Source organism: Pelodiscus sinensis, chromosome 1 (genome assembly GCF_052426305.1).
Source record: "Pelodiscus sinensis isolate ZL-2025 chromosome 1, ASM5242630v1, whole genome shotgun sequence".
Classification (NCBI taxonomy): Eukaryota; Metazoa; Chordata; order Testudines; family Trionychidae; genus Pelodiscus; species Pelodiscus sinensis.
The window spans coordinates 51,239,415-51,265,760 of record NC_143052.1 but is presented as its reverse complement, the minus strand read 5'-3'; the positions used below and the strand labels follow the sequence as shown (position 1 = coordinate 51,265,760).

Below are 26,346 nucleotides of genomic sequence, written 5' to 3'. Positions count from 1 at the left end.
CCTGTTTCAGAAAACAGATTATACAAAGAAAATACCAAACAGGTGACTGATCTGCATGATCCTGAAAATCTGTCACCAGGTGGCCAAAATGCAACAGTAGTTTATTTTTCCTTTTCTTCTGTAAAATATATTTTAAAAACTGAAGCAGTATATTTTTAAAACTAAACCACTGAAACTTACAGAGCTGAATGTTCTCACATGGTCTTCCTCTGGGAGTTGTGGGGTTAAATCTACATGCAAATGTTTGAAAATACATAAGCTATAGCATGGCCATCTCAAATTAAGAGAAGATAGGAAAACTATAATAATACAGTCTGACTCAGCCTTACCTTTCCCTTCCATCCTGTAGCACCAGTTACTCCTTTAAGTGAATTTTATTGTATGTGAAAGGTGTTGAATTGAAACAATTGGAAAATTAAGTTAGAACTTGTGCCCAGCATAGACTGAAGCAATGCTGATACGCCATATGGTCCTTTGAATGTATGTCAACCTCTATATGGAGAAAACACCTACAGAGCTTGGTTGTCAGGCTGAGAAAAAAAGTATTGCCAGAAACCTGGGGCAAGTACAACTGTAAGTGAAAGCGATGGTTTCCTGTCTGCCTAACAAAGAGGATACAGGAGCCTGGGGAAGGCTTAATGACATAAAATAGGGCAGCACTGACCTTATTTGACTAACCAGTCAAAGGGGCTGAGTAGGAGTGGGACAAAGCCAAAAAAATTGACAATATCTAGGCTGCTGATGTGCTGACTGATACTGACTCAGTGTTTCCAGCCAGGCACTATCCATGTGTTGTCTCTTGTTTTAGAGTGTAAGCCCTCTGGGGCAAGGACCATCTTCCTGTTTTGTGTTTATACGGTGCCCAGCACACTTGGGTATTGGTCCAAAACTAAGACACCTAGGGGCTACAAAATGAAAATAATAGTAAGTCACAGAGGGAAGAGAAACAGCTGACTACAGAAGCAGAACTGATCCTACAAGAACTGTGGCAGATGGGAAGGGCATTATGCCTAGCTGATCTCAGCTTGTAATGGCTCAGGAGGAATGGATGAGACCAAGGCAGAAGTACAAATGTGAGTGTCTGTTTGAAAGTGATAACTGATTTATATTGACTTTTTTGGACTCTGTAGCAGTGAATTAAGCTTTTACTAAAATATCTATTAATCCTTTATTAACAATTTATAAATACAACCTTAATATAAAATATGATCCAAATTACAATTGGGTAGAAGGCAGAAAGGTAGAATTGGTTTGGGAAGTTTCTGCTACAGGGAGGTAGTACAATCACAATTATTTTTGGCAGTAAGGAAAGCAACAATTTTAACTTTCCAGAACAGCCAGAGCAGCTTGTAGAGAGAATTTTACAGCCTTAACTGACTGTACAGGACAATATTTGACATGATTTGAAGATAGAGAATAAGATTTAAAAGCTATAGATGAGGAGTATGCTTTAAAAGCTGCAGTCAAAGTCCAAAGACAGCTTTATTTTGTTAGAATGGGAAAAGACAGTTCTAACCATGTTGGAGAAACCTTTTTAGTGAAACAAACTACAATTTGATTACTTGCTACTGATGCCACATTGATTGTATTTTAGGTCAGCAATGGCCTCTTCCTGACACTTGGTTACAGCTTTGCAATTGTGAATGTAGCTGCAGCTGCCAAGGCCAGTTTAATTTGCAAATAAATCCCTGACTTACACAGTGTTTTCAACACATTTGTATAAAAACTGCTCTTACCAGACTGAGTTGATTTTTTAAATTGAAAAATGTATGGATTTGGATGCAGGTATCAGATAAACAAAAACCAAGAACTAATTAGCCTGAATCAATAGAAGGTAATACTGAACTAAGTCTGTATAAGTCACATGGCACAGAATACAATGAGCAGAACTGAGAAACTTAGACATCCTTTTCTAGAATTCAGGGAAAGCTAAATAGCTAAGGTTTTAATGTCAGAACTATGTAATTGTAACCCACACTGGGTGTGGTGTTCTGTCCCATCTAGTGGCCCCAAGACCAATTAGAGAGAGAAAAATGAGTCTGTTATACAATCTTAGGTACCAACTCTGACTTTTAGCTCATGTGGTAGAAGCTCATGATTTAAGCTCCAGAGGTCCTAGGTTCGATTCCTTCCACTGGCAACCAGGGTCTGTCAGCATTACACACTTCCTTGTGCCATTTCCAGAATGCACGAAGAGCTTTTTGTAAAAGTAATCCTTTTGGAATCAGCTTTAAAACTGAATCACTCTGTTGCACGTTAGTAATGTGAGCAGAAAAGGTATAATTTTACCCACAAGCAGCTTCCATTAGTAATATTCAATCACTCTGTAAAATCAACATAAGGAGATCAAAAGGTTTTGTACTGTTTTTGAACACCACTTACACAGCTATTACACTGCACTGGAATAAAAGGGGTTAAAAGAACCCCAGGAGAGGGCTGTTCCAGGAACCAATCAGAGGGAGGCTGAAGGCACCCAATCAGGGCCAGACTACACTCTATAAGAGGGCTGTTGGAAAGAGATGGACTAAGCTGCCTAATAGAGACTGCTATCATGAACAGAGCAATGCTGGGAGAGGCCAGGCAGCCAGCTGGGCTCCAGCCTGATTAAATCCTAGCAGTGGGTCACTAAGGCGAGTGGTATGATTAGGGGTAGTCATTCCCTGAAGGGGAGGAACTCAGAGAATGGGCACTGCCAGAGGGCAGTACTGAAGGGACACCAAAGTCTGGGAGGGATGTGGGTCCCGGGATGGAGAAGATGGAAAGGACCACAGAGGTTCAGAATTTAAAATCTTACAAATTGGAGAACTGGTCTGAATTCAACAAGAAGAAATTCATTGAAGAAAAGTACAAAGTACTTCACTTGGGAAGGAAAAATCAAATGCGTAACTACACAACACAGAACAATTGGCTAGGTGATAGAACAGCTGAAAAGGATCTAGGTGTTGTAGATCACACATTGAAAGAGTCAACAATATGATGTAGTGGTGAAAACACTAATATTCTTGGGTGAATTTGCAGGAGCGTATGTTAGTCAAGAAAGGGAATTGTTCCATTCAACTTGCCACTGGTAAGGCCTCAGCTGGAATACTGTTCGGGGCAACAGACTTTAAGAAGTATCTGGACGGATCAGAGCGTGTCCAGAGGAGAGCAACAAAAAGATAAAAAGTTTAGAAAACTGACCTGTGAGGAAAGGTTAAAAAAATGGTCAGGTTTAATCTTGGGAAAAGAAGACTGTGAGTTTGAGGGGAATGATTACATTCTTTGGACATGTTAAATACTGTTACAAAGAGGACAGTGATCAGTTGCTCTCCATAGCCACTAAAGATAGGGCAAGCAGCAATGGGTTTAATCACAACAAGAAAGCTTAGGTCAAATATTATAAAAATCTTTCTAACTATAAGAGTAGTTAAGATCTGGAATTAGCTTACAAGATAAGTTGTGGAATCCTTAGAACTGGAGGATTCTTAAGACCAGGTTGGACAAATACTTGTCAGGGATGGTCTAGGTTTACTTGGTCCTGCTTCTGTGCAGGGGGCTGGACTTGATGGCTTTGAGGTCCCTTCCAGCCCTACATTTTTATGATTTGGCTATCCATACAGACCATATTGCACAAGTAGAGCTGGAGCTGATACAGACTCAGGCTTAGTGTACTTCACACTTCTAGTTTGATATAAGTTGACTAATTAGGTTAGGTCACTACACAAAGCTCCAAGAAAACTCCACCTCCATGAGAGGTATAGGGCCTATATTGGTTTATTGAGGGCAACACAGTATCTTTGTAGACATGGCTTTACTAACATTGGCTATTGGCTGTCTTGTCAATTTCATGACAGAAACCATGAAATTGACAAGAAAGCTGGACAGCAGAAACCAGTTGCATCCCAAGGCCTATGGAGGGCTGGGTGGTTGGACCCTGATCCTGGCTGGGAGCTGTAGGTGACTGGACCTCACCTCTGTCCGGGAGCCAGTGTGAAGCATGGGCAGCTGGATGCCGTTTTGATGTTTTATGATCAAAATACAGACATTTATATCAATGATACTGCCACTGTTAGATTATAGAAATAAAACATAATGAAGTATGTTATGTAAGGTATCAATGTTAAAGTTACAATCCATCAAATATTATTATTCTGTTTGTATGCATACATCATCTCTGTATCTCAAGTTAGGAATATTGACCATGTACTAGTATGTCAAATGTATTTGCTCCTGTGTTAATGCTCACAAAGTAGTTCACATCTAATCTAGCCAGCACATTGTGAATGGACTATTTAGGAAAGAACTTCGGACTCAATAGTTCTGTAATTTTTTCTCATTTTAACTAGTACACTTAAAAGACATTATTTTACGCATAAGTGGAGTAAGAGACTTCCAAATAAATAATAAATAAAAATAATAGTAATAAAATATAGGACAGAACAATGCTAAATTAAATTATACACCTATTTACCCGGACAGTCAAAATAGGTAAAGTATTTCCCCCCAGCTTACAGTTTTCATAATTTGTTTCTGAAATAGCTTTTGAGTCCTCAAAATGTCATTTGCACAGGATTTTGAAAAACCTAAAGTTTTTTTGCATGAATTTTACAAAATTCAGTACTAGCTCTAAATTCTATTATTTTTCCTATGCTAGCTCGCGCAGAAGTAGATTTCCAGACTATTTCTGCTTCCAGTCTCTTTAATTAACAGCTCTTCCCTCTAGGGCTTTCAGCGAAACATACCAGGCAATGCCTTGCTGAAATCTTGGGTGCACTTGAGGTCAGGTAGTACAGAAGCAGCAAAATGAAAGCAACTAGCTCTCTGAAACATTGTTTAATTTCATTTTAAGGTTTCTCTCTGGTACCTTCTCCAGAGCCAGAAGCTATAACAAAGAGCAAAACTGCTATTAACAAGTTTTCTGAACACTCCACTTTTCTAACCCCTTGCTCAACCGTGCGTGTGCGTGTGCGTGTGCACGTGTGCGCACACACACACACACCTCCTCTGGCAACCAAACATTTTAAAAAGGAATTAAAACAGGATTTCGACTGAAGATATATTCCCCATAGATCATAATAATTTTATGGAGGCAGGTATTTCAGGCTGGTTTCACTTGACAGTATTCTTTTAAACTTATTTCTGGGTACCTAATGCAATCAGGCAATGTTACTAGCAAAGGCAAAAAAGATATTAACTTACTTTTGTAATCTTGGCAACTAAGGAAAGAAACAAAAAACATATAAAAAATAGGGGTGTCTGAGTCCTCTAACGTGGAAGATGAAAGAGGATGGAAAAATTCAGAGCATTTTTTCATAGAAGAATACATGAGTGTGTTTTGTTTCTCACTGCATGCACATTTGTTTAATGAAAGTAATGGTTCTTTATTAAGTAAATAATTTACAAGTCATCTTATAAACCATCTTGTTAGTCTTTAAAGTGCTACATAGTCCTGTATTTTGTTTCAGCTACACCAGACTAACACGGCTACATTTCTATCACTATTCATAATTTACAAGCAGATTCCAAAAGATAAATACTCATCATAATGAGCAGAGAATTAACTCCGCAGCTCTCATTAGCATTCTAAACTCAGCTGAGTGTTTGTATTTTAAGTATGGTTATTCTGCCTCAAAATAACAAATTATTGAAAAACAACAGTTTATAAAGAACATGCTTGCAGCTTCATCCAGCATAGGCAATGAGATTATTTTCATAATTTTACAGCATGATCCATGAGCCTCTATATATAGTTTTCCTATACATGAACAGACCAAGGAACAGATGTACAAGCACCCAGAAAAATATATAGACTTGGCTTTGATATGTACGGAGTCAATAGCATCTTAAAAAGTAGACTGTAAGGAACTTCAGAGAGACTTAACACAGATAGGTGAATGGGCAATGTGATGCCAAATGAAGTTCTATATTCACAGTGTGAAGTTATGCACATCACAGAGGAAAAATAAGTTACACGAACACACGTTTTACATTAACAGTAGCACAGGGAGCTATGTGTCAGTATACACAGTTCAAGAAAGACTTCAGCTCTATGTGTAACTGCGATCAAAAAATCAAACAAGATTTTAACATGCATAAGGAATGGGATGGACAATATTAGGGTATGTCTACACTACAGTATTAATTCGAGTTATCTTAATTCAAAATAGTTAATTTGAATTAAGCTAATTCGAATTAATGTGTCTACACACAAAATGCAGTTTGAATTAGCATTTTGCTAATTCGAAATACGGCATCCACACTGACTGGACACAGACTTAGATTTAAGACCAGACAGAACCAGGTCAGCCAGGGCATCAGGTCAGGAATGTCAGTGTGTGGCTGTTGCCTGAGGCTATCTGAGGCTTGTGCTTAAAGGGACACACACACACACACACACACACACACACACACACACACACACACACACGCACTGGCCAGCTGGTTCTAAGGTACCCCTGCTTGCTTGCCTGCCTCACTGTGGGACAGCAAACCATTTGTGTCTTGGAGTGCTTTGGTTGCCCTCACTTGAGATACCATAGCACTTTGCAACATGGAGAGAGAGCTGCCCCTGGGCACTCTGGTGCATCTCGTGGATGTGTTGCCATCAGCCTGGCTGCACCTGCTGCAGGATGTCATCCGGGACGTCTATCAGGGGGCTGTCAATATCCAGGAAGCCCTGCGGGAGAGCTTCCACCCTGAGGAGCACTAGGAGCCTCCCTGGTCTGCCCACTGGGGGCTTGTGCCTCATTCCTCCCTCACGTCCTTCCTCTTTCCCTTCCCTAGCCCCCCTTCCTAATGTCAAATAAAATACATGTATTTTCATAAACGCAAACACTGTTTATTTCACAAAACTGGGGGGAGGAGGGATGAAATGAAACCCTGGTGAGACTTGGGAAAGGAGGTGGGAGACGGGAGGAGAGAGGGTGGGAGGAGGGGAGGGGGACACCTGGGAGGAGGGACCTGGAATGGGGAGGCAAGGGGACGAAGGAGGAGGAGAAGCTCAGCGTTGGGGGTCTTGCCGACCCTCCTGTCTCGCAGCACTGCACGTGCAGGGGAGTCGGTATCCCCTGGGGGGAGTGGGTATGGCAGGTGGGGTAGGTGGGGAGGAAGGTACGGGGGGAGGAAAAAGTGGGAGGGAGAGCAGGAGTGGGAGGAGGAGCGATAGCTGGGGCGGCCACAGGGGCTGGAGCGGCATCAGGCACCAAACTCTGCACCAGGGTCTGCAGGTGATCCCATATGGCACGGCCCTGATCATGTACCTCCCGCAAGCCCTCTCGCCACTGCTACAGGTCTTCTTCCACCCAGTGCTCCTGGCAGTGGACTTGCCTAGTATATAGTGCCAGGTGCTGCCGGTGGTACTCCTCCAGGTGGCAGGTCATCCTGCTGGCCCGGGAGCGAGAGACTGTCCTAGGTGGGGTGGGGTGCCCTGCACTCACAGCTGGTGTGGCTGTGGAGAAACCAGAGACGTGCTCTGTTATCCCTGGGGACACAGTGGGTGAAACCCAGACCCCCTCTGCAAGGCAAGGATGGCAGATCTCCGCACCATCATGTCCTGCTATCCCTGGGAGTGTGAGCTGGTCCGGGACTGCACCCATACCCCTGTGCTGTATATAGTGTGGGTGTGCGTGGGGGAAGGAGGAAGGGGAGATGTGCCTTGCCTCTCTGTAGAGGGAGCTTCTGGAGGGAGGGCATTGTGCAGTGTCTCTCCCCAGGGTCAGGAGCATGTCACGTGCCTTCATACATACATGCGTGTGGGTAAGAGGCCAGGGCCCCTGTGTGGCAGGCAACCGGAGCCATATGCCCTGGCTGGCACAGCACATGCACAGGTTCCTGTGTGATCTATGGTCATCAAGGCCCACATGCGCAGTCCCTGAGCTTCCTCTCGCTCCCCCCTTGCCCCTCCCACATACGGGGACAGTGATGGCACTCACATGTTGAGGCCTCCCTGGCATCGGATGACACAGGTGACAGGCTTGCTGGCACGGCTCTGGGTTCTGGGGTGCGCAGCATGCTCCCTCCAGGCTCCTGCGACTCCTGGCCATCCTCCTCCTCCAGGCCCTGGTCAGGGCCCTTGGCCCCAAGGTCAATGACCACCTAGGGGGCACGAATCATCTGATCCCCCAGGATGCAGTTCAGGGCATCAAAATATGGGAAGGGGTCTGGGTCTGCCCCTGGTTGGGAGCTGCCTGCTGCAGCCCTGGCATAGGCCTGCTGCAGCTCTTTAATTTTAGTGCGCACCTGCTCCTAGTTGCGCATGTGGCATTTGGTGGCCAGGCTGTCTGCCATCCATCAGTAGACTGCCACGTTCATGCATCTAGTGTGGCGTTCATGAACGTTGGAGGCATTCCTCCAAACCTCAATCAGGGCCATGATCTCCACACTGGACCAGGATGGTGCCCGCCTTTTCCGGCCCCGGCAAGCTCCTGGGAGCTGCCAAACTGTTGCTGGGGAGTGGTGGAGGGCTGGCTGGCACTGGTTTGCTGGATCATGTTGGCAACTGGTTTAGGGGCAGCACCTGCAGGCTCTGGGCTGGCAGGCCTGCAGCTGGCACAGGCCCTGTGACCGGTAGCTGGCACAGGCCCTGTGACCAAATGGACTCTGCCCCTATAAGAGCTCCAGGGCTAGGGGGGAGGAGGGAGGGAGAGAGCAGTAGAGTTTTCCTGGTTTTGCCCAGGAGTGGCAACAAGGGGGAAATGGGAAAGGCTCAAGGCCAGCTAATTCGGACTAAGCGTCTACACAGCGATTATTCTGAATTAGCTAATTCGAGTTTGGTGTTACTCCTCATAGAATGAGGTTTACCAAACCCTAATTAAGTGCCCCGTTATTTCGATTTTAATTCAAAATAGAAGTTTGCTTGTGTAGTTAATTAACGCTATGGAAGTTAATTCGGAATAACGGCTGTTATTCCGAATTAACTGTGCAGTGTAGACATACCCTTAGAGAAAATATAATGCTGTTATATAAATCAATGCTGCATTTCCAGTGCCATGTGTACTACTGCTCACCCGATATCAAGAAGGGTAATGGAAAACTAGAGGGAGTCCAAAAACAGGCAGTGAGGATAATTGGGGCAAGGAAATAAATGAATAAAGATTGAAAAGTTTGTGACTATGAATAAAAGGGGACACAAGAAAGGTGCGTAAAGTAAGGAATGACAGAGAAGGTAGATTGAGGGTTCTGCTCTTGAGGTCTCAAACATAGAAAAAAGGCTCACTATGAAATTAAGAGGCAACAAATTCAGGACTGATAAAAAGGAAATACTTGTTCATCTGATGCATGATTACAGAGTGGAATTCCTTCCCACAGGAAGTCAATAATGTCAAGAACTTAACAAGTGATAACAATAAATCAGAATGGTATGGATAAGAATATTCAGAATTATCGTTAATGCTAAAAAAATGTTACATTTTATGCTTCAGGGTTTAAGCCTCTCTATTAGAGACCAGGATGAGCCCTAACACGAGGACAAATGATTCCACCTCTATCTGATAAAGGTTTCTTAAAGCTTCCTCTGAAGCATCTGTTACAAGGTGTGACGGGCTGTCACTGGTTGGGGGGCGGGGCGGCCGGAGCCCCCGCCGGCAGGGGGCTGATGGCCAGAAGCGGGCCCCCCAGCATTCCCCCAGCGCAAGCCGGAGGCGGCGGCGGGTGGGGGCACTACCCCCGCGCCTGCGCTGGCTGCGGGAACACAGCCCGTTCCCCGCAACCCCGGACGGCGGGGGCGGAGCAGAGCAACGCGGCTGGTCAGCCGGGCCGCGCGCCGGGACGTGCCCGGAAGGGGCGGGGCCCCGGGTAGCGGCCGGCGCGGCGGGCCAGTTCAAAAGGGCCCGCCGATGACGGAGCAGGGGGCAGGCTCCTCACGGAGGCGGGGAAGCAGACCTGGCAGCAGGACAGAGCCCGAGCGTCACACCCCACGGCTGTCGGCCCGGCGCTGGTCCCGAGGCCTCCGGGACAGCCACTGCCCTTGGCGGTCGCTCAGCCCCTCGGCGGACGGGGGGCGGACCCCACCCCGCCGTACCCGGAGGGAGCGGGACAACCAGAGGCAGATCGGGACCCGAGAGCCCTCCCCAGAGGCCGCACCTGGAAGCAGGACACCGCAGGACACCGAACCAGGGTAGGTTCAGGGGCGACGGGCATGATCGGCAGGAGCCGCCTGGAGGGAGGAAGGAGCCTGGGGCAGGGCGCTTTTGGCGGCCATGGGTGGACGAGTTGCGGAGGGAACGACCCCCTCGTCCACCGCGCCGGGGCATTAACAAGCCCTGCCGCTTAGGGCCCCGGGCTGGGACCCGGAGAGAGGGTGGGACCGGGTCTCCCTCCCTCCCTGAAGGGAGCATCCCTCTCCCCACGACCTTGACGAAGGGAAAGTACAAGGCGCAACCCCGCGAGGGGAGACTCCAAACCAGGGGCCTTTCGCCCCACCCCGCAGAGACGGGTAAGTACCGACGGGTTCGCTGACCTCCCCTTCCCCCCGGGAGGGTGTGATCGCACCCATTGTCGTGGGCCCCACGGGGGGGACCCGAGAGTTGGAGGGAAACCAAGAGAGGGCGCTAGGGTTCGCCGACCCCCCCCCCTCGGACCAAGAGGGGGTGATCGCACCCCGAACCCCCACACAAGGCAATGTCAGAGACAAGATACTGGACTGGAAGGACCTTGTTTCTGATCCAATCTGCCAATTTCCAGGAAGCCAGCAAAGAAAACCAACATTATGGAGTCTTCATGTTTCATGCATCCTCATTTCAAGAGCTGAGCTAATCAGAGCCCACAAAGGGGAAAATTCACCAAACCCTGGACAACTGATCATCCAAGAATATGGCTGCTTCCTTGCCTTGATGTCAAATCTTGATTTTGGTCCTCTTAGAGGCCTGGGTGCATATGACCACGGAAGCCTCTCAATACCAACCAGCAGAGTCCCCCATATTGTAACTCACATCAGGGTTGACACACATTACCCTAATACACTGTTAAATATATATCTCAACCATATCGTGTTAAGTATCACATATCAACATGGTGACATGCCGGTCCCGAAAATCACTGTGTGATACATAAAGGCATGCTAGAAATATGCTCTTTATAATGTGTTTGGGATGCAGAGAATGAACCCGGCTTGTCCTGGACAAAAGAATATATTTGCTTGTCTGACAGGCATGGTTGCAGATAGAAAACAGACTTACATTTATGTTTAAAATAAAAAAAGCCTTCAAGCTAAAAAAGCAGTGGAATGACATGGGGGACAGAGACATTCCCTGGCTCTTGAGACTCTGAGTAATATAAGGTGAACAACAACAACAAAAAGACCTTTTGGTTATCCTTCATGTTGGGGACAATAGCATTCTCTGAGCCTAGGAAAGCTGGATCCTCTTAGTCTGGAATGCAAGAATTCCTGGAGACTTAATGTAAGTGGAGATCTTGCTTGGACAAAGATTATAACTTGCTGGAATTAATTTTCAGTCAGTAGAAAGTGTGTTTTGTTTTGTTTGTAACTCTACCTGTCTTCTGGTTATACTGAGTATCACTTAAATCTCTATTTTGATTAATAAACTCATTCTTGATTTATTACAAAATCCACCTCAGTATGGTTTATTTAAACTGGATGGTGACTGCTAAGCTAGCCCAACTGGCTGTTGAGTGCCCTCTCTTGGTCTCTCTTCAGTGGCAATGAACTTAACTTCTGAATGTCCAGGGAGAGGGACCGGACACTGCAGAGAGATTTTGCTGGGAAACTTGGAGCTCACTGGTTGTTACCTGCCAGGCCATGCATGGACTGATGGAGTCCTAAAGAGTTTTCTCTGAGGGCAGACAAAATGGTGTGTCAGGGACCTGATACATATCTGAGCAGCAGCAAAACTTGTCTTTGCTAAAGCTAAGAGAGTTAATACTGAAGCCATGTCGATACATACCACGCCAGAGATTGAGCTTCTGGTATTCAATTTAATGAGTTGGACCTGCTAAATAAAACATTGAGGGTGCCCCTGGTCAATGGTGATACTCCTCAATTCGCAAGAAGTAAGGTAAGTCAATGGGCGTAACAGTTGGTGCTGCAGAGACAGTGCCTAACTCAGCTTAAGGTATGCCAACTCCAGATATGTTATTTATGTACCTGGAGTTGCATACGTAAGCTGATCTTCCGGATCTAATATAGACCTGGCTGGAGCCTCACAATGGATCATTACTTTTTTTTAATTCCTTCTCTAGCATTAATAATTTCCATGACCAGGTGAAATAGAAGTTATTTGATGTTTTTCTTCATCAAAGGAGGACATAAATCTTCTTCACAAGAAATAGCTCTAATATTTCTCAGGGTTTCTTGAATGTTGACAAGTGTTATGAAACTAAAGCATGAAGGGTGAGAAGTGCAGTCTGATCAGGAATACAACTTTTTTTCTTGGCTAGTTCTCATTGTATCCATAGATTTCTCCAGCAAAGTCTGAGGAAAGAGTTTTGCAATGGGTGACGCTTGGTACCAATATCTTGACTATACAGTGTGAGCTGATCAGTTGGTTCACTGTGCAGAATAGCTATTAGCCAATATGGTGCTGTTTTGATGGCAGCCTCTGTACCCAACTCTCTTTGTTCGCCTCCCTTACTGTTGTGGTATAGGCCAGTAAGAAGTGTTAGTACTGCTAGTGAGCAATTCAAGTTCACTTTGTGGCATTGACATTCCATCTTTCTGTCTGTGCATTCTATCCACCAAGTCTGAAGGTAAGGAAGGGGGGAGCAGATAGCTTGTGACCAAGGCATTGATGGTAGTGGACATCAATTGATTATACTGTTGAACGAACTTGTGAGTGTTTTGACCTTGCAATTGGGAGGTCTGTTCTCTTCAGATGAGTTGAAAACCCAGAGTACTGAAGACAACTCTCAGGTGAATCAGCTGATGGGAAGGAAGAAATAGGAAGGTTCTGTTCTTCATCTGGAAGAGCAGGAAGTCAAATTTTGAATGTGTAAATTAAGTGTTATCCCTGTATTCACTCCTAAGCTGAAGATACAGTCCAGTCATGAATGCACAGGTGTAGAGATGGCCTGAGAGACTCTTGTTGCTGCATGAGCCAAGAGATCAATGATTATATCAGTGCAAGGTCCTATAGCATTTTATAGTCTTAGAAAAAGTGCAAGAAAGCTTGTGCCATCACTAGAGGTTATATAGCCTATGGAAGTCAGATTCGGTTATATAATTGTTTTAAACCACGATTCTGCCTTAGTGCCTGAGAAAAACAAAGGAAGAAGGCAAGAAGGTAAGAGTTTTAAAATCCATTTTTTTAGTTAATTGAGCTTCTGGGAAAAGATAACACCCTATACAAATCGAAGGGATAAATTATTTCATGTGCATGTGTCTCAGACCTACAGCACTGTGGCTACAAGAAGATTTCCTTTCACCACATGCTCTGAGTACCAAGCCATCTATTAACAGAGGGGGCTGAACACATTTCATAAGAGACATAAGCGCAGACTCAGTGGGTGCTCCGTGCTGTAGCACCCACTAGCAGCCCCATGGATCAATTCCTTCCTTCCCCCAGCCCTCCAGCGGGCCCTGTTATTTAGCTCCTCCCCCACTCTCCTAGCAGCACCTCACACTCACCATGATAAGATATTCAACTGCATTCAGGAGGCACTGTGAGGAGGGGAAAGAGAGGAGGCAGGAAGGGGCAGAGGAAGGGAGTAGAGTGGAGATAGCTTCTGGGGCAGAATGGGGGTCCAACACCATTGGGGAACTGGGGAAGTCAGAGCCTCTGGCAAGAGGCATCCACAAATCAGATTTTTCTCTCTCTTGATCCCACAAAGGGATGTGGATACAAACTGAGACACACTACGGTAATTCCAGCTTTGAAGCGTTCAGATGACACACACTAAAGGTGAAACCACTTTGTTCTTAGAACCATCACAGAAGATTAGAGGGGAAAGAATGGGGAAAGAATGCATATGTATGCGTGTAGTAGAATAAATGAGTCACACATTACACAAAAGTAGCACATTGTGATTCAGATGCTACAAATAGAACTTATGTTCCAGTAATGTGAACTGTACAAACAGCAAGGAGTTTATAAGAGCCTGCAGAGAAAAATACACAAGTGCATTTAAAACCTAATCTCTTTCATTAAAAGTGATTTAAAGTTCAGTTCAAGTACCGTCCAAAATGCCTGGTTTATTTGTTAATATAACTCTGGCACTCAGTCTCTGAAGGTTACTTGGAGCTACTAAGACCTAAATTCAGGGTTTAAATATAACTACACTTAGTTTAAGAATGCATAATGCTTTCTGAGCAGGCCTAGAAAGAAATCTTAGGCCTGTGTTTCAGCAAGCTGTTAATTTGTAGTGTAGGAAGGTACATGTAGCTGTAGTTGTACAGAATCTACCCTCATATCCTGCTTACACCTAGAAAAAATATTTTCAGTTACACTTATGGAGGACACGGTCCACAGCATTTCCCTCTCATGGCTAGCGACAATAGTAAGACACACCTGACTTGAATAAGGCTCAGAAATAAGTGGCTATTCCTGTCCACTACAAATCTACCTCCCCATTTCCTAAAAGATATAGGGTTTAAAACTGTATTACATATGCCAAGGATAGAGCATTCTGAGGCCTCATCTTCTCAGTCTTGAGTGTCATAAAAAGACAATGTTTTATAAAAACATGCATAATTGCTTTCAATGGCAAAACCTCCAAAGAGAAAAGGAATAATAAAGATAGAAAATGAAGGACAATTATAGTTCAAAAGGCACCAGTAAGGGAAAGTGTTCTCAAATTTAGCATTTTCAGTGCTACTCAGAGTCTGAGCTACACTGTGCACCAAGCCTTTTATTTGATAATTTGAGCATGATTTGATTATGAGCGCTGACTTGAGTTAACTGAGCTTGACAAAAATCCATATCTCAACAAAACAATACATTTAATGGATGTCCCAATATGAAATATTATATTTGGTCCCTAATTTTTCAGCTGACCACAACCTCAAAAGCACGTCTCAACAAAATAAACTTAAAGAGAAAACAAAAATGAAAGAAGAGCTTTAAATAATCCACAGTATTTGCAAGACCAATCTTTGAAAACTGGTGGCGATCAGGGGGAGGTCCCAGACAACTGGAAAAAGGCAAATGTAGTGCCCATCTTTAAATAAGGGAAGGAGGACAATCCAGGGAACTACAAACCAGTCAGTCTATCCTCAGTCCCCGGAAAAACCATGAAGGGGATCCTCAAGGAATCTATTTTGAAGCATTTGGAAGAGAGGAAAGTGATCAGGAATAGTCAACATGAATTCACCAAGGGCAAGTCATGCCTGACCAACCTGAATGCCTTCTATGACAAGGTAACTGGCTCTGTGGACATGGGGAAGGCAGAGGACATTATATACACTGACTTTAGCAAAGCTTTTGATACGGTCTCCCACAGTATTCCTAAGGAAGTTAAGGAAGTATGGATTGGATAAATGAACTGTAAGGTGGATAGAAAGCTGGCTAGATTGTCGGGCTCACTGCGTAGTGATCAACAGCTTGATGTCAGGTTGGCAGTCGGTATCAAGTGGAGTGCCCCAATGGCCAGTTGTGGGGTCAGTTTTGTTCAACATCTTCATTAATGACCTGGATGAGGGGATGGATTACACCCTCAGTAAGTTTGCAGATGACACTTAGCTAGGGGGAGAGGTAGATACGTTGGAGGGTAGGGATAGGGTCCAGAGTGACCTAGACAAATTGGAGGATTGAGCCAAAAGAAATCTGATGAGGTTCAACAAGGACAAGTGCAGAGTCTTGCAACTGGGATGGAAGAATCCCAAGCACAGCTACAGGCTGGGGACCGACTGGCTAGGTAGTAGTTCAGCAGAAAAGGACCTGGGGATAACAGTGGATGAGAAGCTGGATATGAGTCAACAGTGTGCCCTTGTACCCAAGAAAGCTAATGGTATATTAGGATGCATTAGGAGGAGCATTGCCAGCCCATCTAGGGAAGTGATTATTTCCCTTTAGTCAGCCCTGGTGAGGTCACATCTGGAGTACTGCATCCAATTCTGGGCTTCCCGTTACAGAAATTATGTGGATACATTGGAGAGGTTCCAGTGGAGGGCAACACAAATGATTAGGGGGCTGGAGCATATGACCTATGAGAAGAGGCTGAGGGATTTGGGCTTGTTTAATCTGCAGAAGAAAAGAGTAAGGGGGGATTTGATAGCAACCTTTAACTACCTGAAGGAGGGAGGATTTGATAGCAACCTTAACTACCTGAAGAGGATGGAGAAAGACTATTCTCAGTAGTGGCAGATGGTACAACGAGGAGCAATCGTCTCATGTTGAAGTGGGGGGAGCTCTAGGTTGGATATTAGGAAAAACTATTTTACCAGGAAGGTGGTGAAGTACTGGAATGGGTTACCTAGGGAGGTGGTGAAATCTCCATCCCTAGAGGTTTTAAAATCCTGGCTTGAAAAAGCCTTGGCAGGAATGATTTAGTTGGGGTTGGTCCTGCTTTGGGCAGGAGGATGGACTCGATGACCTCCTGAGGTCTCTTCCAGCCCTATGATTTTATGATTTTCTATATGCATTTCACTCCCTACAGTGTGCTCTTCTGCCTACCAATATGGAACTTGCCATGACCAGCATACAATGATTATCTCAATGGATAAAAATCTCATTTACACCAGACAAGAGATAAATAAATGCTATGTGATTTCAAAACAGAAGTACACAGGCAATTACTGAGCACACTGAAATCTATTTATCCACATGTGCATATTTATCTTTCAAATGAATCCATACAATACTTAGCAGTGAATCTCAGCTGTGAATTTTTTTTCAGTAGCTGGCTATATTATTGCTATATTATAACATGTTTCTCGTAATATGTCAGTATATCACTATATCTCTTACCAGGAAGATAAGAGGAAAAATCTAATAAGGAAAGAATAATTTCCAACAGTCACAGACAATGTGACAATGCAGCAGCAACTCATTAAATCATAGAGGAACAATGAGCTGTAGATACTTCCTTTACTGGAATTATCTTGTCCTCAGTAAAAGTGCATTCTCTTTTGTCATTTATATAATATTTAAAATATTTTATTTATTTAGAATTATAGCATGCCCTCCACCAACACACTAAGTAAATAAAATATCTGTCCACAATATTTAAATATGACTCTTCCAATAACACACATGTAAAACTGAAATTACAATATGACACCTGAGTCATCTGGTATATTTTGCTAAATATTGCAATGGAACTTACAATTTTTATGTAAATATTTGGGAATCTTTTTTTAACAGATTCAGATCAAGACCCAAATTCAGGAAAAAACATGCTTAAATCCATTCCAAATAAGGAAAGCACTTAAACTCCTATTTAAATCCTACTGAAGTCAATGGATGCTTCCTGAATTGGTTTCTAAAATCTGGAAGTTGATAAACCATTCTTTATGCTTTTACTACATGTTAAAACATCTGGCTTTGAACATCAGTATTTTATAACTCTTAAAATATAGCAATTAGTAGTACTCCCAATTGCTATATTTTAAGATAATGGTTTATCAACTTCCAGATTTTAGAAACCAATTCAGGAAGCATGTGCTTAAATCCATTGACTTCAATAGGATTTAAAGTGCTTTCCTTATTTGGAATGGATTTAAGTTGTTTTTTCCTGAATTTGGGTCTTGATTTGCCTCTAGTTTAACTAGCTAAGACTGCAAGGATACATACTTACAATAACAAAATAATCCTTATTAACAATCTGCAGAGACTCATGACGACAATTTAAACCACTGGTGCATGTAAATGTTTTTGTCAGTAACAATATCAAAGTAATAATTCAGAGCCAGTAATTTCAGGTCATTATGATTTTAAATATGGTTTTCTTTCAAAGAAATATTGGCTATATACATTAGAAAATTAATATGTATTGTGTGTGTGTGTGTGTGTGTGTATATATAGAGAGAGAGTCAGAATCACTATCAGTTATGTTCACACCTCCACATTAATATTAATCCTTTATCCAACCTTTCTTAACCTCATCTTAATTACATGCATCTTTTGTTAAAAATAACCATTAGTTTTAGTAAAACTCCCGTGCATCCTTCAAAATCTGCATCTGTGTAGTAACTTATCTGTCCCTTCTTCTTCATCAAATATGCACATAAAAGACTGGTCAAAACTATCATATGGAAAGTGTCAACTGTGTTAACTGAGCCTTAATTTAAGATTATAGTTTTTAACAATAGCACCTAAAATCTCCCCTGATCACACCTTCCCTTATGTAAAACCTGATTTTCCATTGCATTTCACCGTATGCAGTCACTTGCAACTGTGCGATGTTCAGATTAAACTTTACCAAATCACTAGGCATAGGCAGATGGCCCAAGGCATGGAAGAACAGACAATTAAAAAAAAATTTAATTTCATTAATGAGAATAGACCTGTTCATAAAGTCCCAGGGAGTTGACATTTGAGAACTGTTGAAGAACAGAATTTCTTAGGAAAGGAATCCAAAATTACATAATTTTCATTTTTTTTGTTATTTCTTTCTTATTTTTCTTTTTTAACCTACCAGGCATGATAATATTTGAAAAACCCAGCTTCCTTGTTATTGATACCCCATGTGTAAACATGGATGTGTAATCTCTCCTAATTTGTTCAATATCTCCATGAAACAGTTGAAGGGAAACTGCCAGACCTGAAATTGAAGAGAAAAAATAAGAGACTTAAGAATTGTATAACTTAATATTATATTTAAAATCCATTCAAAAATGTTGTTTCAAACTGAAATGTGATATTAGATTAATTCATTTTGAACCGTTTCAGAAGCTGTATGCATTTGGAAAGGGTAAATAAACACTGTACAAGAATCTTCCATGTAGAAAGCTAGAAAAGCACTAGATAACCATCGAGCCATATACAAGCAGTAACAAGGTGGCTATTATTGGTTGGTAACTGAGGCAATTATGTTAGCTCAAATCTTAGTCAAGCAGACCTAATAAGACGTTAACAAGAATGCACTTCTGGGAAATATCAATTATGAGTAATAGTTTGCTGCCATTTAATATTTTCATTTGCTTATTCTTCAAACCAATCACCACGCAGTTGAACAAAACCCACCCCCTCAAAAAACCTAGATTTCAATATGCCTATTAAAGCATCACTCTACCCCTTGCCAAGAGATAGCCATATGTTCGAGGGCCAAAGAAAAAGTGTGCGCATGAGAAAAAACTTAAGGTCCAGAGTCACAAAATTACCAATATTGATTGATGCCAGCTCAACAGAGGTTTTTCCTATAATTACACATTCCAGTATCACCAAAATAAAAAATATCTGATCTCCTATTTTATAAATATTGAGATCACAACATTATTCTTAAAAGGTGTTAACTGTCTAAGAAAGTACTCTACATAACAAAGGGAGGCTACATCTAGACTGCAGGCTTCTCGTGCAAGAAGCTTTTATCAGAAGAGATCTTCCACAAAAACTTCTTGCAAAAGAGAGTGTCCACAAAGCAAAAGCACATCGAAAAAGCTATGTGCTTTTGAAAGAGTGTTGAGACTGCATGAAGGCTCTCTCGAAAGTAAACTCTGATTGCTATGCACAGAATGGCCACCAGGGCACCTGTGCTTTTTCCTCTTTTTGCGCAAAAAGCCCATCTTCCCCATCCATACACAGCTTTTTGCGAAAGAGCTCTTTCGCAAAAAGGCGTTCTTCCTTGTAGAATGAAGAATACCTATACCGGAAAAACCCCTCTGTTCTTTTGATTTTTGTGTGCAAAAATGCGCTTGAGGAGTGAACACTCCACAAGCTTTTCAGAAAAATGGCTATTTTTCCGAAAAACTCTGTAGTGTAGACATAGCCAGAAAGAAAAACTACATTACTGCTCATAGTCTTCTGAAAATTTAAATAGGAAAGGAGATACAAACAAAATACTGTCTTCTTGTCTGATACAGAGCAAACGATGTAAGCAGTTTTGAAGATAATTGCCTAATGGCAGAACGTGGGAGTCTCAATGAGCATCTGTTCTCATTACGCATAGCTATATCACCAGTACACTTCTAATCACAGAAAATCTTATGAAACTCTTGCTCTTAAAACCAAAACCTCAAGGTAAATTAGAAGAACAATGTAAGTTAGCCATATCCTGCTACTTCTCTGTTTAAGACAATGTGTGTTGAACACATTTTCAGTCTTATCCTGGCTAAAGTTACAAATAATTATTTTTTTCAGTGTGTTTGATTCACACTAATAGATGCTCTGTTCTGTGTCTGCTGGAAGACATGATACTCAAGAGTTAATGAGTGCAAATCTCCTTCCAATGAAATTATGATTCTAGAAAAAAGGTGTGCCCTCACCTTTGATCATTTCAGCATAGGATGTATCTGGAAGCAACATACTTTATCATAGTTGAAATTTACAAAAAGGAGGGATTGTTTTAATATAATCCTTGTGACCAATGTCAAGATGATACAGCTTGTAAAGCTTAATCCTTCCTGATCTCAACAATACTTGAACATATTTTAGGTGTCAGAACACACATACAAATACAGATGGGGCAAATTCCCAGCCTACATTAATAAGTGGAAACAAGCAGATCAACCTAAAAAGTCATGAAAAACCTTAGAAGATAAAGGAAGGCCCAATAAATAAATATACATACATTTGACAGTGGGGCAATCATTCTATGGGATTAGGAAGACATGCCTCTCCCCTCTGAGCAGGTGATTTAATAAACTGATTATTTTGAGATTATTTCACGATTACCTACAAAATCTGGTATCAGCTACTGTCAGTCAGAATCCTGAATTCAACAGACCACTGGTGTAATCCAGTACAGCAATTTTTATCTTTTTTTTCTTCTTCTGTAATTTGCTATTTACAATAAAAATTTATTATTTTGATCAAACCGTCAGCCATACGGTGCGTAATGTCTTTGACAAGGCAGTTTCCAATCATATTTATGCAGTGTTGTTGTAGTTTTCTCGGTCCCAGAAAGACAAAATGGGTGCTGCAATATCTTTTGTTGGATCGACTTCTGTTGGTAAGCTTTCGGGCTTACACAAAGCTCTTTGTCAGATCAGATCTGTATAAACTTGTAGGCTTGTCTCTTTCACCAACAGAACTTGGTCCAATAAAAAGTATTACCTTTATCTACTTTGTCTCATTAAGATTTATGGCAGTTCATTTTGGTATCAATGAGTGACTAAATCCCTTGAAGTAAAAGTGTACTTTAGGTTGCTACATCTCACTAAACAGCAAATAGTTAATGTGAATATGCTCAATTTTCTAATGGGCCTCTTCACTTACTGGGATTTCATTTGCAAATCACTACCACAAAACACTGATGACATACACACCACTGCATTTCTAAGATACAGCTCCCTTACATAAGAAAGCTACAGGAATTGGTTGTCTTGATCACAGACATTTGTTCTCCAGGAACTATATTGAGATGATCAAGTCATTTCATAGAAACAAATGAACAGCTGTTATGGGGTAATGACTTTCAGTTACTATGACCCTGAACCACATGGCAAACCATGACCTAGAGACATAATTTTAAGCCCATTAAAAACGTCATTCTTTTACAGATTAAGAAATATTTTACTAGTTTATCAAAGTGTTTTGGTTTCTTAAATGCAACGTTGTATCCCAGGAAACCTAAGAGAGATTTGCCATGGGCCCAGAGCCCACATCCAGTAGAAGAACAGTACTAAAAATAATCAAATATTGTACACTGCTGTTTAATGTTCTCCTTCCTAAACGCTATAAGTTAAAATTCAAGACCTTGACTCCAATTAGCATTTAAAGATTTCAGCAATCTTTCTCTCATTTATCTTACATATTTGCTTTGGAGAATTTTATTTTGCTCATAAAATTGAGATATGAAAAACAATCAATGGAAAAAGCAGTTTTAACCTGAAAACAGAATTGGTTGTCAAAGCATTGTATACATTGACTCCTGCAAGAGAAGACACATATTATAATTCTGTATTTCACAGCATTCACCGTTTAAAACTGAAGGGATTATCTTCTGATCTACAAAAGTTTAAAGAAAAACTTTCTAAGGCATCTGTCATTGAGACACGTACAAAGATATATAATTCAATACTTTGTTTGACTTAGCATCTTTCATATAAACTGTACTCTGAAAAACATTAGAATTAAATAATGCAAGAGATAGCTTATAGAAATATCAATCATGTATTGTATGTGGCCAGAGATTTTAAAAACTGTAAAGACATTGGATGATAAATACATTCAAACATGCAGTCAACACCAATACAAAAGAGAAAGGGGAAAAAATAAGAGGCATAGACAAAATGGGAAAAAAATATGTTAAGATAAAATCTGAAAAAGGCGAGGAGAAATAAGGCAGAGGAAAGTCAAATGAAACAACCTCTAAAGGACAAGTGTAGCAAGTTTATACTAGAAGATTCAGATGATAGATAAGAATAGGAAGTGGAAAGGTGCGATGAAAGAGAAAATATTAGCGAGATAAAATGTCACACATCCATTGAAAATTTTAAACACGAGGAAGAAAATTTTGATCTAGTTCATTACAATTAATGCATGGAATGAGGAATACAGGGCTCCCCGAAAGAGTGAGTTTGCTCTTCCACAAAAAAAAAAACGGGAGAGCAAATGTTCTCTGTGGACGTGGCAGGGGTTTTCTGGGATACCTCACGGAAAAACCCAGTAGACTAGATGTAGCCTTCTGTTTGAGCTTTTCTGAATAAAAAGTGTTTACATTCAATTTCTATCCACAATGAACAGATATTCCTAGATGATATTAAGAAGAGAATGCCTAGCAGCTGCTCAGGAAGCTGACATGAAAAACTTGGACACAACCACTAACCAGCTCCATTTTTTAAGAAACAAAATCAGGCATTTGTCTAAACAAAGCTCTCTAAACAATTCTGAAAGCACACAGGTGTTTGCATTTCTGGCAGTCTTTTAAGTGTCCAGACTGCAATGGCAGAGATAACAATGAGCACACTTGGTATTTATCCCTCCACTTAAACTACAAACATGGTGTTGAGTAGCCTAAGCAGGGGAAGGCTTTGGCTTCCAAACTGACAGTCATAGTCCTGCCCACACTTCAACCCCAGAATGGACCAGTGTGGCTTCCTCCCTCCCCAGTGCTCCAGGGGCCAGGTGCACGACCCCTCCCATTTGTTCCCCTCCCCATTATGAGGTGGGCACTCCGCACGCTGCCATGCCTCCTCCCCTCCCCATGGTGGGGTTGGGGACCTTCCTCTCCCAGACCCAGCTTCACTGACGGCCCATGACTATAAAATTAACTGGGTGTCAATTTGCTGTAGTTTAAAACAGTGGAAAACAGAGCGCATACAAACCCTGTTGGTTTCCATTTTCAAATGAACTTAGGTAATATTCAAATTTGGGGGGAGGGAGAGAGGAAGCCAGCCAACATCTGCAAATGCACTTGAAGGCGTGAGTTTGATTAATCTGAATTGTCAAGGAAAGTCCAACAATTAGCCTTTGATGTTTGAGTAAGGATTCTTCAAACTGCTGGTACAGGAAGGGAGGCTCCTTTGCTTCCCAATTACAATGCTGACCACATGGCCTGCAGCTCATACATGATCTGAATACTTGTACCTAAGACTCCATTTCAAATGGTTTGAGGTAGGATGCGAATACTGTCAAACCCTCTTAGAGCGATGTAGTTTTCTTTCTTCAAATGAAAATGACTTCCATGTAAATAGTGTTTCACTGTAGCAAGAGTGTATGCCTGGCATTTCTTCAGCCTGGAAGTAGTGGAGCCTTATTTCATCACCTGCTTATTGCAAGAAGCACTGGATGACTAGTATCTGGAAGATCAATCTTTTTAAAGTTCTTGGCCAGAAGGGACTATTATGATGATCCAGAGTAACCTTTTGTAGATACAAAGCAAAGAAGCTCTCCCATTCAACCATTTCTGAGAAGATCTCATAGCTTCTGCCTGAGCAAGAACATTTTTTAGAAAAAACCCCTATCTAGACTTATTTAAAAGATTTCAAACAAAGAAGACTCCATCATGTTCCTAAGTAAGTTTTCCATAGATTAATTATCCTTACTGTTAAAAAAAATGTATCTTATTTCTAGTTTGAATTGTTTAGCTTCGGCTTCCAACCATGGGATCTCAATCTACCTTTCTGCACTAGATTCAAGAGCCATCTATTAGCGAAAATCTCTTCCTCACATGGGTATTTATAGACCATCTTCAAGTCACCTCTTAACCTCTTCTTAGTTATGTAGCTTGTCATTGTAAGGCATGTTTTCCAAACTTCAAATATTTCTTGTAGCTCTTTTCTTACGCTAACTCCCTCTAATTTTTCAGAAGTGTGGATACCAGATCTGGATACAGTATTCCAGTAATGGTCTCACTAAAGCAAAGTGCGTTCTTACTTGTATTTGATAGTTCAGTTTATACATCCAAGAATCATTTTTGCCTCTTAATTACAGTAAAACTCCAGTTGTCTGGCATCCAGTTGTCCAGAACTCCCAATAGTCTGGCAGCAACTGGAACCCAGATGTGCTCAGTCAGCCGCTCTCATGGCCGGGCCACTGTGAGCCGCATGTGCACTCCCAGCCCACGCCATTCTGCTCATGGTCCCCAGTGCACACAGCGTCCAGCCTGTACTTGCTAGCAGCCGGCTGCTGAGCACAGGCAGCTGCCTTGGGACATGGACATGAGGTTGGGGGAAAAAGGGGACTGGGGTTACCGCAAGGAGGGTAGGTGTTTGGCTCTAGCGAAGGGCCGGGGAGGAGAGGGAAGGGGGGATTGGGTTGGGAGTATGCCCCCTTATCGTACTCTGGCATATCCGATAATCCGGCACTACCTAGGTCCCAAAGGTGCTGGATTATCGGAAGTCTACTGTATATCACTTCACTGGGAGCTCATGTTACTTTGAGTTTTCTACCATGACCCGTAAGTACTTTTTCAGTGTCTGCCCCTGTATGATACAGTACCCTATTTGTAAGTGTAACATACCTTTGTTGTTCCTAAGGATATGACCTTGCATCTGGCTATAGTAACAGTGCCCATGTTACCAACTGACCCAGGTCACTCTGTATAACTCTCCCCCACATCCTGCCGAGAACACCTGCACATGACCAAGTGTCAGGAACTCTGCCTTCTACCTTCAGTGGATGAGTTGCATCTTTTCTTCAGACAAAACAGTATTTGGAAGGCGACATTGCTGCATTCCAACTTCCCCAGAGTTGACAAGCTAGAACATTTTTAAACTGTCTTTATCTACCCTATGCGTTAAATGGTGTTAAAATTGTTAATAAACATGTTTTCAAACAGCAGTCATTTCTGGGAACTAGGTGGGTTTATTTATTCCGGGAACCTGGTGGGTTTTATTTATTCTGGGAACTAGGCGGGTTTATTTATTGTCTACCTTGCTCTACTGATTAAAGATCTTCCTTTTCTCTTCATGAAACATACAGTATGTCAAGTTTGATACATCCCATTGCTTGAGATACAAACATCAAGACATCTAAACTGAATAGTAAACTTTACAATACATTTTTATGCATTTTATTTTGTTAACTAACAATTACACCTAATCTACAAAATAACCAATATCACATTTATAAATACTTCATGTATCTTTCTATTACAATTAAGACACTAAAGGCCCAGAGGGGATTATCAGATATTAGCTGATATAAACTCTGTCAGCTTTCACATAAATTGTGCTAGAAATATAATACAAAGCTACTGAATCCCCAGTTATAATCTTACAATATATTTTAGAAATGTTACTATCTATTTACTTCCTATATATTTTTAAAATGTGCATGTGTCTGTCCATGAAGCTGTGAGTCCATTTGTTCAAGAACTACTCCTAAACAGTAATAACGAGGATCACCAAATTTAGATGCAGCTTCCTCTTATCATAACTTACAGCAAAGTAAGGATTTGGTTGTGCTAGGAGAAGGGGATGTGCCTGGAATTTGATTGGGTCTCATAAAATGGAAAGGGAGGGTTCTGGCAGGAGGGACAATTGTACTGCAGAATGACCACAGAATGGGAGCAAAAGCCACGGATGGTCACTGGGACAACTATAAGCCTGTTTGGCCAGCAAGGGGTAGGAGTGGAGAAAGGAACAGCTATCTACTATATATTTCAGAAAGTTTGTCTGTTTGTGTGTCTGTCTGTCCCCCTGCTGGGAATATGCACCTCTTCCCCGGCTGTGCCTGCTGCTAGCTCCAAAATTCTGCAGTGGGTAGTCCTTTCTTCTCCCCAGGCCAGTCGGCATATTGAACCCCTCATCTCTAGCCCTACCCCACAACAATGATTTAAACAAAGAAAGACAAAACTTATTTGAGTTAAGAACCTGAGCAATACCGAGTACAACTTCTAGTCCTTTACTTTTTTTCTCATGAAAGACCAATCAAG

At 42.0% G+C, this 26,346-nt stretch overlaps 1 protein-coding gene across 2 annotated transcripts in view; it reads right to left on the bottom strand.

Moving 5' to 3' along the window:
• The window catches only part of DOCK4 (dedicator of cytokinesis 4), a 392,744-nt gene that overhangs the window by 150,685 nt on the left and 215,713 nt on the right, over positions 1-26,346 (bottom strand). For both annotated transcript variants that reach the window (XM_006122512.4, XM_006122513.4), the window contains exon 13: positions 18,505-18,630. In XM_006122512.4, coding sequence (XP_006122574.2) covers positions 18,505-18,630 — 126 coding nt within the window. The remainder of the gene's footprint in view (positions 1-18,504; positions 18,631-26,346) is intronic.